This window comes from Biomphalaria glabrata, chromosome 10 (assembly GCF_947242115.1).
Source record: "Biomphalaria glabrata chromosome 10, xgBioGlab47.1, whole genome shotgun sequence".
Taxonomy (NCBI): Eukaryota; Metazoa; Mollusca; class Gastropoda; family Planorbidae; genus Biomphalaria; species Biomphalaria glabrata.
In genome coordinates this window covers 41,163,743-41,180,574 of record NC_074720.1, presented here as the reverse complement: position 1 = coordinate 41,180,574, position 16,832 = coordinate 41,163,743, and the positions used below count along the sequence as shown (strand labels likewise).

General features: G+C 37.5%; 1 protein-coding gene across 1 annotated transcript; it reads left to right on the top strand.

The window, feature by feature from the left end:
* Window positions 1–1,338: 1,338 nt before the first annotated feature.
* On the top strand, window positions 1,339–14,047 carry LOC129928850 (myomodulin neuropeptides 2-like). Its single transcript, XM_056045244.1, has 4 exons — window positions 1,339–1,583; window positions 9,298–9,433; window positions 10,602–10,784; window positions 13,708–14,047. Exons 1-4 carry the CDS (start codon window positions 1,526–1,528, stop codon window positions 13,970–13,972), a joined length of 642 nt encoding a protein of 213 aa, XP_055901219.1. The 5' UTR covers window positions 1,339–1,525; the 3' UTR covers window positions 13,973–14,047.
* The last annotated feature ends 2,785 nt before the right edge of the window (window positions 14,048–16,832 follow it).

Below are 16,832 nucleotides of genomic sequence, written 5' to 3'. Positions count from 1 at the left end.
TGTCCTTCATATAAACTCAAATACTCCTTCTTCCCCAGTGCTATTAGAGCATGGAATGGGTCGCCTGAGCCAGCCAGGAAAACCAGCGACTTATCAGAATTTTAGTCATTAGTTAACATCCAGGACTAGATGCATGACGCGTAGGACGTAATCATCTTTTTTGAAGTAACGTCTGTAGACGATAAGAAGAAGAAGATACCAGTTTATTGAACATTGAAGTAACAAAGTGTACCTTGCGCCTCAAATGAAAGTGGCGCGTAACTTTGATTTCAACTGATCTGCATCTGACAAATTTATGTCTGCAAGAATATTGAAGATAAACGAATTAGCAAAAGAAGAAAAAATATTAAAAATCTTTAAACAAAATTAAGATTATATAAGGGTAAGAACTATGCACACCCACATATTTCTCTCAATAATGTAGCCGTTATTTCCCTTATTTGATGTCTATATATACTAATTGGTTAATTTTCAAGTTATTGATTCATGTTCTGTTAGGTACAGTAAATAATTATTTAAATTTTCAACTTGATTCCGAGAATGGGTGTGGGAGAAATAACGTGTACATTTATTTAAAGGGACCAAACCCTGCATATTTAACCATAACTGTGAATACTGAATGCTTAATTTCCATTGTTGGTATCAAAGAAAATAATTAATGCATTAATGTTTTTATTGATTCACGCCTTGTCTATGCCAATGAATATTAGTGCAAGGTTTCTGCTTGATACGAAAATGGGTGTGAGTTAGATAGGGTTTACACACGTTTAACCAGACAGAGTTGATATAAACTTTGTAATAATATTTTGTTTTTACATATATTACATTATTCAGTACTTTTTGTTTGTCAATGTATGAGCGATGCGTAGTTTGTAATGAAAATCTCGGATGAGCCTCAGAAGAACAGGAACGTTAATACAAACTGGGGAGGAGTTTGATGCCCCTTATCACTTGAAGCCCCCCCCCCCCTACGGCCCGCACCACCCGCGCATCGCTACGCCTCCGGTATGTTCTTAGCTTCATTTTTTTGTTTTACCTAGAGTAGAAAGAAAATAAGGATGTAAATAAAGATTATATTTGACCGCACCAGGTGACGATAACAACGAAGACGCCATTTCAGAAAAAAGGCGCCCTCAAATTTGATCTCTATTTTCCATAAACATGAAAAAAATTGAAACAATGGAGGGGGCGGGGGGGCATATATTTAATTTATTGGCTACGTCAATACACCCTCTTGCAAGAATCAACCAATCAGATCCAGGAATAGCTTTCTCGGCGTCATAACCTCCTGCCGTCATCACCCAATCAAAGACTATAAAACAGCTCAGCCGTTAGATTCATCGGCCTTTCTTAGTATTTATACATGTCAGGGATAAATAAAAAGTAGAATTCGGTTTTTTTGTTTAGAAAGAAAAGAAATTTAAACAGATCAAATCGTAATTTCGTTTCGTAAAATTAATTTAATAGTTCAATATACACAAAACAGTACCTTTTAAAAGAAATTTGAGATCAACATAGAACAAGAATGTTGCAGAGAGTTCTAGAAATGTGTTTGTGTTTAAGCGTCATCTTCATTGTGTCAGGTAGGATCTCACTCTGATAGATATTGGCAGACTACGGTTTGACACTTATATTAACTCTTTCTCTCCGTAATTATTTTACTTTAATGAATTCAAATCAGCGTTGGTATCGTACATTAGAAGAGAAAGAGTTAATGATTTGGTTTTGAATGTAATGTTTACATTGAGCAAAGTGGCTGGTTGGTCTAAGAGCTTGAGTTGAATTCTGGGATCTCGATTTCAAAGTTTGAAAATTATAGGAAGCCCATGAGTTGACCCGGTTGGTTGGATGTATTTGCAGTAGCAATAGTTGAGTGATAGGAGGTTGCTAGCCTTACGATAAGCCCTCCTCCTTTTCCCGGGCTTGGTACCGGCAAAATACCCATATAAGGTCTAAACAAGGGGAAGCTGAGTATACTGGAATGAAATTAAAGCTCAAAATGGTGTGCAGTAGGGAGGTGTGGTTGCAGCTCTAACCCTAACCCTTTCCTGGGGGGTTCACAGGATTAAGTCAAGTAAGTCAGTGAGTCAGCCAATTCTAGGAACCCGATATATAGTAGGGGGGGGGGGGGAGTTGCTGGCCACAAGACATGACCGTCGGTCATAAGCTTAGATGAGCTTTTTATCGTTTGCCCCACAGATAGCCAGATCTTGATGGAACTTTTTAATTTACACAATATGTTGGCCTACTTAATAATTTTCTCATCTGTAAATCTTCTTTGCCTAAGAACCCTGACAATGGCTTTCAGCCTCTATGTGATGCTCAGCCTCTATGTGGTGCTCAGCCTCTATGTGGTGCTCAGCCTCTATGTGGTGCTCAGGTGGAAACGGTCGTTAGAGAAGACAATCCGGCCAAGAGGGAAGCGAATAAGCAAAAGTTGATGGATCTGGAAGGATCAGACCTGAGGAACTATGTTCAAGAAAGGCTGATGAAGAGAAAGAGGCTACAAATAGACAGTAATATTAGCCATGGAAAGAGAAAAAGAAAAAGGGGAGATTAGCCATGGAAAGAGAAAAGGAAAAAGGGGAGATTATCCATCGAAAGAGCGGCTTATTTAAAAAAAAGAAATAAAATATAAAATACTTTTCTTTAAAAAAAAACTTAATTTAAATGAAATCATATCAGTTATTTTGAATTAATCATGAAATTAATTTTAATAGATCGGGGTGAGGGTAAGGGTGGACTATTAGTCTGTATAAGATTTCCGTACTGCCTTTTGAAAAGCTTATTAAATCTAATTTCAAACTTAATCCCCCATAATAAAAGACCAACGTATTAGCCACTGAGCACGTGCGTTATCATAGAAGAATTAACGAGGGTGTCATGTGGCCAGCACAACAACCAACCGCCTTTACCTTTCCCCAACTAATGTCAGGTACACATTAGAGCTGGGTGGACCCTGAGGTCCCCAAAGTTCCCGAAATTAAAAAAACCCAGTCTTCACCTAGATTCGAACCGGGAACCCCCCGGTTGGGAAGCCCAGCACCTAACCTCTCAGCCATCGCGCTTCCATAAATAATTATAATTATTAATAACGACTAATTGATCTACTATTTTGTTAATTTTTGATTGATTCATATGTTGTAATCAACAATGAATGATTGAGCCATGTTTCAACATGATTAGAGAGTGAATAGTGTAAAAAAAAATGCCGTGTACAATTACTATTTTAACTGTGAATAGACCATGCTTTTAATTATTTAACTGTATAGAAGTTAGCCCTTGTTATGTGAAGGGAAAGTGATCCTTAAAGGATTACGGGCACGACATGGCCTAAATTGTGCCGATGTGCCTAAACTCAAAACTCAAACTCAAACTCAAACCATTTCAATCTATAAACACAAGCCGACTCACAGAGTGTGTCAGTATAAGCTTTGTAAATACGATAAAAGGTAGACAAACTTTCAATAAAAATTTGGACTCAGGTTAGTTTGTAGAAAAAAAACAATTTAAATTTAAACATTGTATTTAATTATTTTTCTTTATATTTATTAATTTATTTATGACATTTATTAATGATAGCATTGTAAACTAATGCTTTGATTGGTTAAAAATATTGTATTGTCCAATAAAATAATATTCTATATTCAAATCTTTCAGTGACTATTCTAAAACTTGTTAACCTAAAGAAAACAGCTAACTATGTTATATAAAAATCAAAAATAATGGCCCTTTTAGTTCATCAAAAATTCTAGCCAATCATTACTATTATTACTGTCTTGTACGTTGCGAAAGCGATAACTTTGCAAACCTACTTAAATACTACAATACACTAGCGATCTTTTAACATTCTCGCCCAATCCTGGCCTATCAACGCTATATTTACCTCGAAATGTTTTTTGCAGTGTCATTGACCTGGGACTGCCTCCTTTTTAATTAAATATGCTTGACCTGCATTTAGCTCCATCTTACCCTATATACAATACCTCTACTCTAGCTTCACATTCGGAGTTGGGCCAAACCTGGTGCCTCATGGGTGGACTCTGCTCTCAAAAAAACGGCTTTAACGATTTTCCTAGAAATTCTATTTAAATCCGCAAAAGTAAAAATAAAAGGGAAATTACCCGTTCATACCTTGTGATATAAGGGGCAGACGATGTTAAGGTTATCGGTTTCATTGGCCAACCTTAAACGAGCAGGGTGTTATGTGGCCAGCACAACGACCATCCGTCTTTACTTTTCTCAACCCATTTAAAGCTGGGTGGATTCAGGGGCGCCCTCAAAATCTCGAATTTTGAATTCGCACTCTTTACCGAGATTCGTACCAAGGACCCCAGGTTCAGAAGCTTAGCGCTTAACCACTCAGCACCGCCCCCCCCCCCCAAAAAAAAAAAACCCACAAAATGGGATTGCATTATTTCTAAACTTTGAAGACTAAAGATCATTATTTTTTTTAAACAAAAAGAGTGATTTTCCTAGATACAAGGCGACTTCCCATACAGATTGAAAGAGAGTTACGTACAAAACGATCGGATAAGTTTCCGTTTTCCAATGTAGGTTTAATATATATATATATAGGTCTGTGAACTTAATGCTCAGGTACATATTGGGTCTCGATTATACAAATCTAGGTTTAATATATATATATATAGGTCTGTGAACTTAATGCTCAGGTACATATTGGGTCTCGATTATACAAATCTAGGTTTAATATATATATATATGTCTGTGAACTTAATGCTCAGGTACATATTGGGTCTCGATTATACAAATCTAGGTTTAATATATATATATAGGTCTGTGAACTTAATGCTCAGGTACATATTGGGTCTCGATTATACAAATCTAGGTTTAATATATATATATAGGTCTGTGAACTTAATGCTCAGGTACATATTGGGTCTCGATTATACAAATCTAGGTTTAATATATATATATAGGTCTGTGAACTTAATGCTCAGGTACATATTGGGTCTCGATTATACAAATCTAGGTTTAATATATATATATAGGTCTGTGAACTTAATGCTCAGGTACATATTGGGTCTCGATTATACAAATCTAGGTTTAATATATATATATAGGTCTGTGAACTTAATGCTCAGGTACATATTGGGTCTCGATTATACAAATCTAGGTTTAATATATATATAGGTCTGTGAACTTAATGCTCAGGTACATATTGGGTCTCGATTATACAAATCTAGGTTTAATATATATATAGGTCTGTGAAATTAATGCTCAGGTACATATTGGGTCTCGATTATACAAATCTAGGTTTAATATATATATAGGTCTGTGAACTTAATGCTCAGGTACATATTGGGTCTCGATTATACAAATCTAGGTTTAATATATATATATAGGTCTGTGAACTTAATGCTCAGGTACATATTGGGTCTCGATTATACAAATCTAGGTTTAATATATATATAGGTCTGTGAACTTAATGCTCAGGTACATATTGGGTCTCGATTATACAAATCTAGGTTTAATATATATATAGGTCTGTGAAATTAATGCTCAGGTACATATTGGGTCTCGATTATACAAATCTAGGTTTAATATATATATAGGTCTGTGAAATTAATGCTCAGGTACATATTGGGTCTCGATTATACAAAATCTAGGTTTAATATATATATAGGTCTGTGAAATTAATGCTCAGGTACATATTGGGTCTCGATTATACAAATCTAGGTTTAATATATATATAGGTCTGTGAACTTAATGCTCAGGTACATATTGGGTCTCGATTATACAAATCTAGGTTTAATATATATATATAGGTCTGTGAAATTAATGCTCAGGTACATATTGGGTCTCGATTATACAAATCTAGGTTTAATATATATATAGGTCTGTGAAATTAATGCTCAGGTACATATTGGGTCTCGATTATACAAATCTAGGTTTAATATATATATAGGTCTGTGAACTTAATGCTCAGGTACATATTGGGTCTCGATTATACAAATCTAGGTTTAATATATATAGGTCTGTGAACTTAATGCTCAGGTACATATTGCGCCCCGACTATAGATCTAAAGGCCTATCATTAGAATATTGTAAAGTCTAGTAGATTTGTACATCCACTAACCAGGATTTTTTTTCTCGTCGGGGCAGGGCCGGCCTTAGGTAATTGAAGGCCCTAGGCAAAGTGAATAAATACTGAGACAATATGAGCCAAATGAAATAGAAAAGCGCAATAAATTATAAACCATCCTCTATCTATATTTAAACAAAAGTCTTTAAACATATGTAGTCTAACAAATAGATCTAAACATTTGCGAATAAACCGTGAGTCTAGTAGAGACTTATAACTAGGCTAGAAGACATAGAGCCATAGATTTCTGTTATGTCTGTATTTTCTACCCTTGGCAGTTTACGTCTCGAGAGATCATATTCACCCTTTGCAAACTTCTTGTGTGACTAAAGAGGCCAATCCTTGATACACAGATGCGGTCACAGGTTGGGCATATGTAATCACCAGGCGCCGTTGCATTTTCACCCTTCTTTCTACTACTTTGATGTGTATGGTATTTTAAAAGACAAGATGTCTGAGATTGGATCCTTGTTTCGCAATTTTTTCTCTAAAAAAAATTCCCATACCAATCGGAGGCCCTAGGCGGCTGCCTAGTTTGACTATGCCTAAGTCCGGCCCTGGTATTGCCCGGGGGGGGGGGGAAGATAGGGCGAAGTAAAAAAAAAAGTTCCATTTCTTTTAAATTTAACACTCATTAGTAATTAAGAGCAAAATAATCGCTCTTAAGATGTATAAAATATTTCATTACAATAAAATTCGGTGTTTCCCGTTCAAACGTGTTATACCCCAGTCTATCTTTATGTTTTTTTTGTTTTTTGTTGGGGTTTTTTTGTCCATATACATTCTGGCTCTCTCGTGAGACCGGTCCTATTGTAGGGCCTCCATCAGTCGTAGAACGACTATGGTTCATCTCGAACACTTTTTCATGTGACTGTGGAGCTCTATTTTGGAGAGATACTCCCGTCCAGATATATTGCAGGTTCAGGTGGCCCTATAATGTCACATCAACAGGAATCAACACCTTGATCAAAACAGTTTTTTTTTTTTTTGCAGCAGGCATGCAGGACAATATTTTTTAATTGGCCTCGTCCTCGCGTGATATTAGTTGCGTGCGGCGGTGCAGGTGTTGTTTACCAGATGTAACCATGGGTTGTTTACACAATGGGGAAAAGGGTCACTAAAATGCGATCCGCGGGTCGGATGTTGCCCGAAAAATTAAATTGTATGAACTTCAGTACCAGTACAACGAGTGAACTTATATCGTGGTCTCGAATGAAGGAATTACTGTAAAAAGTGATTCTAATCTTATCTTATCTTTTTACAGACGTTACTTTAAAAAGAAGAAGTAATTCTAATCTTATCTTATCTTTTTACTGACGTTACTTTAAAAAGAAGAAGTGATTCTAATCTTATCTTATCTTTTTACAGATGTTACTTTAAAAAGAAGAAGATAATTACGTCCTACGCATTTCAAATGTCAATCTAGTCATCTTATCTAATTTTTAAAACATGTTTTTTTTTTTGCTGTTTTTATTTTAGCCGGGAAAGGAAGGGGGGGGGGCTGAACCTGAATGCCCATCTAGACTTCATTAGATTTTGACCTGAAAAAAAAATTTACGTACTACTCGGGGCACCACACAAGATCTGTCAACCGTCTTTCTCCTTTCCTCTCTGTCCTTTGCCTTGGATACAATTTCTTTTAATGACATGGCCTGTTTCATTCATTGATGTTGTCTTCTTATCGCTTCCTCTGTCATCCTTTTCCTGGTACTGTTCCCTGAAGGAAGGTCTTTGCGAGACCCGAAGAACTTGTAATATGGCCATGGAGTTTTTGTTCGCGTTTTTTTTTTACTCTGTCTTCCTCTTCTTCTTTTTCCTGGTACTGTTCCCTTAAGGAAGGTCAAGCCCCGAGGACCTTGTGATGTGGCTAGATAAAAAAAAAAGAAATTTTCTACTGTATATTTTATTTCATTAGAATTTTATTAGAGATGTTCACTAAACATTGTCAAGGCTACTACATTGAACTTTAAACGTGACAACGAAATGAAAGTTACAAACAGAAGAGGTGGAACAGAAGAGACTAAACACGAGAGGTTGAACAGAAGAGGTTGAACAGAAGAGGTTGAACAGAAGAGGTTGAACAGAAGAGGGTGAACAGAAGAGACTAAACACGAGAGGTTGAACACAAGAGGTTGAACACAAGAAGTTGAACACAAGAGATTGAACACAAGAGGTTGAACACAAGAGGTTGAACAGAAGAAACTAAACAGAAGAGGTTGAACAGAAGATACTAAACACGAGAGGTTGAACACAAGAGGTTGAACACAAGAGGTTGAACACAAGAGGTTGAACACAAGAGGTTGAACAGAAGAGACTAAACACTAGAGATTGAACACAAGAGGTTGAACACAAGAGGTTGAACACAAGAGGTTGAACACAAGAGGTTGAACACAAGAGGTTGAACAGAAGAAACTAAACAGAAGAGGTTGAACAGAAGAGACTAAACACGAGAGGTTGAACACAAGAGGTTGAACACAAGAGGTTGAACACAAGAGGTTGAACAGAAGAAACTAAACAGAAGAGGTTGAACAGAAGAGACTAAACACGAGAGGTTGAACACAAGAGACTAAACACGAGAGGTTGAACACAAGAGGTTGAACACAAGAGGCTGAACTCAAGAGGTTGAACAGAAGAGACTGAACAGAAGAGGTTGAACAGACGTGGTTGAACATTTCTGTCCTGCAGTGCTAAAAAGGCATACAGGATCAACATATCACTTTTTTAACAACACTTCAATTATCTTGGAATCTTGTGCACAGGAAATACCAAAACGCTTGCTATTTATAGAGTTTCTGCTTTCCGCCATGTATGAAAATCTTCACTAGGGCAACACTTAAAGTTCCTCTTTCAGACCTTGTGGTCTATAGGACAGATGATGTAAAGTTCATCTGTTTGTGGCCTACGGTTAACGAGGGTGTCGTGTGGCCAGCACTACGACCAACCGCCTTCACTTATCCCCAACTAATCTCAGGTACCCATTAGAGTTGGGTGGACTCAGAGGCGCCCAAATATCCAGAAGTTTAAAATCCCAGTCTTCACCAGGATTCGAACACGGGATTTCGGTTCGGAAGCCAAGCGCTTTACTGCTCAGCCACCACACCTCCTTTCTTTTACTAATTAATCAATAGAGTTTAGTTGACAGAAAGATTTGTATTCAATTATATATACTTTTTTTTTTGGTTAATTCTCAGGCCGGACAGCTGGTCAGACAGAGCCCTTTCTTGAAGATGACACAATAGACGATACCAACTTTATGGAGCTGAACAAGAGGGGGTGGGGCTTGCTTCGACTTGGGCGTGGTCTTCAGATGCTAAGGTTAGGCAAGCGGTGAGTTTCTCGCACAGTGGTTTTTATTTAAATCGAATTGGTATTTATTCGTCTAATGTATAAATCAAAATGTAAGGAGTATGTATGTTTGTATGTCATTGTATGTATGTATGTATGTTTGTTTGTTTGTACATTTGTATGTTTGTTAGTACGTATATATGTATGTATGCTACTTATAGAAAACAAAACCTTTTGGTCAATCTTGATAAAATTTGGCATAAATGTTCCTTAAATCACGGCAGAGACTGTATGTATGTTAAGCTGAGTTGTTTCCCATAGTTTGTAGTTTGAGATTTTAGTTTGCCACCTGACACCAATTGTATGTCGCTAGGATTTGTCCCAAAAAGCCCATGGAGTCTGGGAGCGCATGAGGCGCCCTGACCGCACTTCCCCGTGGTGGAGGCTGTCCAGGCCTGAGCAAGCTATTATAGCACAGTGCAGGACAGGCCATTTTCCTGTTGGCTCATATTTCTCACGGCTATGGCCAAATTTCGATTCACGGTGTCCCCGCTGCGGGGAAGAAGAGGAAACCGTGTCTCATATTCTGTTTGACTGCCCCAGACTTGCTGATCTCCGTCTCGACTGGTCTGGGAAACCCAAAATTCTCGACCTGTATGGCGACATTTATGCACTACTCAAGACAGCAGGGTTTCTGTCCAGGGCTTTTGCAAGAGAGGATTTGAGCCTATCAAGCCCTCACTCTAATGGAGTTTGATGTGGTGATGAGGAGGAGGAGGATTTGTTAGTGAATGCCTGGAGCTTGTCTGTAAAAGTTAGTTGTTACTCTAGACGTCACTAAAGCCATATACGTAAACTGCATTCACCACAGATTCAAAGTCAAACCACGTAAAATTGTCTCCCTTTTTTTCGCAGCACATTTTGAGTGATTGTCAAAGAGAGATAATAAAGAGATACTTTAGTAAGAGGCAATGCGTTAAGTTTTTTTAATAAACAAAGGCATAAAAACAATTTTTGAAAAAAAATCTACGCGGAATGTAAATATAAACCTATACTTATAAACATGGAGAGATTGTATGCTAATAATTGTACACTTTCAATTGTCTTCTCTTGAAATTGAGCTATGCCCTTAAATAGTTTGGCAGTAAATAGTCCTGTGTGCCCTAAATAAAACAAAAACTCACGTAGAATCAAACCTTTTCCCCTGCAGTGCTAACACCAGATTGCCAGCGGGCTTGAAGCTAGATCACATTCTAGGTGACCACGAGGAAGTAAAGCAGCTGACCTCAAGCCAAGTCAAAGATCTCGTCAACTACCTTTTCGACGACGATGACGCTCGGGATGACGTCAGGAGACAACCGCCACTCCCCAGATATGGCCGTGAAAGCAGGAGGTAGGTGCCCGCCATCTGCACAATTTAATTTCAGATCGAGGCCAAGAGACTCAATCAAATCGTTTCATATACATGCAAAAAACAGTAAAAGTAGTAGATCCTCAAAAATCAGATAGATAGATAGATAGATAGATAGATAGATAGATAGATAGATAGATAGATAGATAGATAGATAGATAGATTAGATAGATAGATAGATAGATAGATTAGATAGATAGATAGATAGATAGAAGATAGATAGATAGATAGATAGATAGATAGATAGATAGATAGATAGATAGATAGATAGATAGATAGATAGATAGATAGATAGATAGATAGATAGATAGATAGATAGATAGATAAACAGACAGACAGACAGATAGATAGATAGATAGATAGATAGATAGATAGATAGATAGATAGATAGATAGATAGATAGATGCACCTTCCCAAATCTGCTTTCAAGGCAATCTTCTTATTCTATTTGGTTAACGACTGGAAAGGGGGGGGGGGTCTAAAAATCCGACACCGCTCATCCCCTAACAATTCAGTGAGCATTTATAGTTTTATTTGTGGATACTTCTGATTTGTGATGGGGGGCGGGGGGGGGGGGGTCGTAACATTTGAATAAGTTCAATAAAACTATAAACAACTTACTATAATAATGAAATTATCAATGACATATTCAAATCAATTGTGTTACCTCCAAACGCAAGAAAAAAACGAAGTCCACCCTGAAGCGGTCGATCATCCAAGCAACCATTTCCTATATCTACCAATGACACAATTTAAAAGCTGCTTTTTTTTTTTAGTCGTTTAAAATGAATTTGATAATTAAAGATCTTTAGAAATGGTTCTTTTTTAACAGGATGCGTGGCTGCCAGGTCGTGCGGTATTCACACTGGACTGTCTTTCGGACTTTTCGGTGGTCCCTGGTTGATATCCTGCACTCTGCCATCCCCCCGAAACATGTAAAATAGTTTACAAACATTTGGCGCGTTTGCCAGTTAGGTGCCTACGGGTTGATCACTAGAGCACTAGTTAACCAGCTTAAAAAGTATCGCATGATAAATCAATAGGGTCGATACATTTGATATTACTCGGCAGCTAGAGTTGTAAAGGTCGGCGTTACTTCCATCACACGGGGTCCAGTGATAGAATCTTTCATTTTTCTTTCAGCATGATACAAACTCAGCGGAATAAGGGGGGAAAAATGGCGGGTGTGCTGCCAAAGTTGTCGTTTTTTTCCTACCACAAACAAAACTCTCGTACTCATGATGCAGCATGCCGGTGACCATCTTCGACTTTTTAGTGGCCTATTTTTATCCTATTTGAGACTTTAGAGCAGCGTTTCTCAAACTGTGGTACGCACTCTCGGGGGGGGGGGGGGGGGGGGGGGGGGGAGCGCGTTAAGTCCTATCAATGTGGCGCAACGAGCTGACAAAAAAAAAGGGGGTGGACGAAGCCGGCTAATATATTTTTAAGGAAAAAAATACCTTCATTTTAGATCTAAATCCATGTTAAAATATAAACTAACTAAAATAAAAAAAAAATGACAGGTTTTTCAACATTTAATAGTGGAAGTATAAGACGTGTCCCTCTTCCTACTTATTAAATGTAACAGCGTTTTCACGAAAGGTGCATGAAAATATTTTGGAACGTCATGTTGTTATGACGTCTTGCGAGACGAAAGAAAGGTCCGCGACAAGACGTGACAAGACGTGACAAGACGTGCTCACGCAGATAAATTTACGAAGATCACGCCAATTTACAAAAGTACATACGCTTTATGCGCCTCGCCTCATACTATTGGCCAGCCCTGCATCCTTCTTTATTAGACTTGATTTGACATGCGTTTCATTGTCTTCTTAAAACCCTCACGGACCACATTGTCTGAGCTTATTCCTAGTGCTTCACCAGACCACTAGTTGGCTATTTTTTTTTTTATTTTTTTTTTTCAATCTTTAGCTCTATAAAATTTAAATTTCTTAGCTCAATTTACAAAGCTTATATTAACTCACTCTGTCTGTCTGTCTGTCTGTCTAGGAAAAAAACGTCTACACGTTATGAAGACATAAATCAAAAAAAAAAAGTAACCAATTAGACAATCAATTAATTGCTGGTAGTTCATTATGTTGTTTAATAGCAACAAGGAAACTAATCCTTCGGTACTCACAAAGACGGCTAAATGTATAGAGTTTTGTCCCTTTGACTAGAATTTGCTAAATTTGTTGGGTTAAGTCCCCTTAAATAACTTTTAACGCTATTTCTCAATCACGCTTTCTCCGATCAAGCTGATATTTCAAACAATTATTTATAGTACCTAACGAAATATGAATTAATAAATTAAAATACTCAAGAAGTCAATTGGTAATCAATTATTTTAATTTGTTATGGAATTGAGGAAATAACTTATAAATTATTGTTAGATATAGATTTAAAGACAGAATTCTTCCCCCCTGAGAAAAACTTATTTTCTTTTAAGGATTTTTTAAAAATGTTGCTTGTTGTTGTGGCATAAAGTGCTATTCACCATTTAGATGGCGACAACAGCTCGGCACCGTTTACTTTGATTAGGCCTATTTATATCATACTATGGTCCATTTTTTCCCTTTTTATTTGTATTAATTTTTTTTAAGGCTACCATGTAATCCCACTACATTTTCCCACACCGCTAACCCTTCTTTCTTGAAACATTTCTGTATTTCATTACCTAGTAAATGTAATTTAAAAACAACTAAAAATACCCATTTTTAGACCTTGCAATCTAATAGTGCAGGTGATGTAAAAGTCATCTTTTTCTATGGTTGTTATACAGAGTGTCATGTGACCAGCCCAGTGGCATTTACTTTCCCCAAAGTAATTTCAGGGAAAGATTATTAAAATATAATAGTTTATTATTGAGTTGTTTTTTTGTTTTTTTTTAAATTTTCCTTTGCAGCCGAGCAGACGATTCAGCCGACCTTGAACTCTATCGTCAACTCTTAAGCAAGCTGCCCACGAGACAGATCAAGCCGACCCCACGAGGAGGCCGCTACAGAAGATCCCTGTCTGATGACTACTTACTGCCTCTCTGGGCGAACTACCGCCACCTGGGCAGCAACGAAGTGCAAGCTAAAGCTGCTCTCCTGTCTCGATTTGGACGACCCAAAGCAGACAAGAATGACGTCGCGGTGAACGACCAATCAAAAAATTCCGTAGTTTGAACATTTGAATTTAAGATTAATGAAGTACAGCAAATTTTTTTTTGTTTTATTAATAAATAAAGATAATTAACAAAACTATTGTTTGTTTTCAAATAACAAGAAATATATTTAAACAGTTTTTTTTTAAAGACGACTTCTCTGTTTCTAAGAAGATGACCTTTTGTAAGTACGATTAATTTGCTCTAACTAACTAATAAAATGACAGATTAAAACAGAAACGAAGGAATATTTATTCCGCTCCAATTACTCATTCCCTTCCCAATAAAACACACTGGTTAGGCGCATGTATAAATCTACTCAAAGACTCAAGAGTTTGGTGATACAGCTACAGAAGAGGTAACACAGAGGCGCGGCTAGTCATGTGCGGTGGTGCGGGCAGCATGAAACATTAAGTGGTGAGGGTAGAGGCGGCCTTAGCAGTGCGCGGGGCCCTGGGCGAGTGTCATTTATGGGGCCTTGAGCCGTAAGGGTATAGAATATACTGTTCCACATCACGCTAATGGGCTCGTCCGACCTAACGCTTATTTTCGTTACAAGCAAAGTGCCTAACATAAGTACTGTGTACTATTGGCCGATTGACTACATTGCTTACGCCTATTTTGTATATTGTAAATATTCTGCATGAAAGACTTGACCTTAAAGGTTAGTGAACGTAATTAATGATTCAGAAACGATTTGCATAAAGAGAATTCAACAAACTAGATACGAATAATTTCCCCCCAAACCCGCTGAAGTCGTAAAGTACCTGTAAATCACAAAGTAGAGCCATGACACTTGCAATAAAACTTTTATCAAGTTTAACAAATCCTAATTCATACGAACTAGTTGGTTTTCGAAGCTAATTGTGATAGGGAATCTCCTATCGCTGGGGCAGTTATCCCACTTGCCACCCTTTAAGGTCGCTAATGGGTGATGGGCATCAAACTAAAGATAAACTTTCTCAGGAAAGACAACATATTGTACATGCACGAACAATCACAGGCTGCTGTATTTGAAATATCTCCTATAAATGTAATTATTTTTCTCATTTGTTAATCTTCTTATGTTCTTTATTAAATTTAAGCTGAAGACCAGGGTAAATAAAATGTACTAGATTTGTTTTAAATTTATCAAGGCCACGCACACGCACACTTTCCTATGGGGCACGTGGTACACGTTGAGACCTGTTCAGTACGCTAGTTGTATCTAGCAGGGCCGGTCCTAGCAATTGCGGGGCCTTGTGCGAAACGGATTGCGCGGGGCCTAGTCTGTGTAGGGATAAGCATAATGTCAACATTAAGATTTTGTATTAGTAAATACATTAGTCTTTACAATTAATTTTTATTAAATGAAAGCAGACTTTTTTTTTTATCGCGCGTAGGATTGGCACCCCAAAATGACAATTTTGTCTATTTTTCAGGAGATTTGTATGAGTTTTCAGGAGATTTGTATGAGTTTTCAGGAGATTTGTATGAGTTTTCAGGAGATTTGTATGAGTTTTCAGGAGATTTGTATGAGTTTTCAGGAGATTTGTATGAGTTTTCAGGAGATTTGTATGAGTTTTCAGGAGATTTGTATGAGTTTTCAGGAGATTTGTATGAGTTTTCAGGAGATTTCCATAACTTTTTGGTATATTTTGAAATTAAGAGATTTCCAGTAGCCCTTGAATAATCAGGAAGCCGCGCAAAATCTGTTATCATATATAAGTTACAATGTTTAAATTTAATAATTTACACCTACAATTAGCGCATGGGCCTATGAAAGTGCGGGGCCCACTGCGACCGCATAGGCTGCAGTTTCCTAAGTCTGGGCCTGGTATCTAGATTCTAGACCTTATAAATATATGCAAACCTCTAGACTGTAAATCTAGTTAATGGTCGTACTTATTTTCATTTCACCATGATTCTTTTTAGTTTCATTTATTCTAAAAAGAATTCAATGCTTCTTGTAAATTGTAATGACCACTGACCAATGAAAGTGATATCAATATTTTTATTCAAATTATCTTTTGTGTGTGTGTGTGTTTTAGCACTCACTTGTTGATTGTAGTAATGTATTATGCCGTTGCTCAAAACTGAAAATTCCGGTTGACGCGCATAGTGCTAGCTTAGAAGGAGAAATTATCATCTCAGGTTGAAATGGTTGACAGCAGGAATCAAAGGGTCCAAAGGGTACCTGAAAAGAATCTTAGACATAATTTATTTCTTTTCTCTCAAAGCAGAATCTGACACTCAATGGGCATCGCGAACAAGAAAAATTGCCAAGACACAAACTAGGTCATGTTTATAAAGCTTAGATCAGCTCACTCCGTGTGTCTTCTGACCGTTCAAAAGTTTGTACACGATATTTCTCCCACACCCAAGCTCGGATAAGGAGGCGCTGTGGCTGGGCGGTACGGCGCTTGGCTTCTGAACCGGGGGTCCCGGGTTCGAATCCTGGTGAAGACTGGGATTTTTATTTCGGGATCGTTGGGCGCCTCTGAGTCCACCCAGCTCTAATGGGTACCTGACATTAGTTGGGCCACATGACACCCTCGTTAACCGTAGGCCGCAGAATCAGATGACATCATCTGCCCTATAGACCACAAGGTCTGAAAGTTTCAGGGGAACTTTACTTTACTACTTTTACAAGCTCGGATGAAGCTGAAATTATTGACAATTATTCCTTTTACCTGACAACACAAGGATCAGTACAAAATTAACCAATTAGTCAATAAACTATTGGTAATTGATTATTTTATTTGATATCTCGAACAAGAGAAAGAAGTTTGTACTTGACTGAAGTGGGGTGGTATAAACTGAATAATATAGGTCGTTGTCTGAGGCTTAGTGAACACAAACAATAGAGAACTATACAATCTTCCATGTTCATACGCTATTTG

Bases quoted from the DNA above. Each gene is read 5' to 3' on its own strand.
- LOC129928850 (XM_056045244.1), top strand. From the start codon at position 1,526: ATGTTGCAGAGAGTTCTAGAAATGTGTTTGTGTTTAAGCGTCATCTTC. The intron at 1,584-9,297 runs GTAGGATCTCAC...GTTAATTCTCAG, and splicing joins CGTCATCTTCATTGTGTCAG to GCCGGACAGCTGGTCAGACA. The intron at 9,434-10,601 runs GTGAGTTTCTCG...TTTCCCCTGCAG, and splicing joins ATGCTAAGGTTAGGCAAGCG to TGCTAACACCAGATTGCCAG.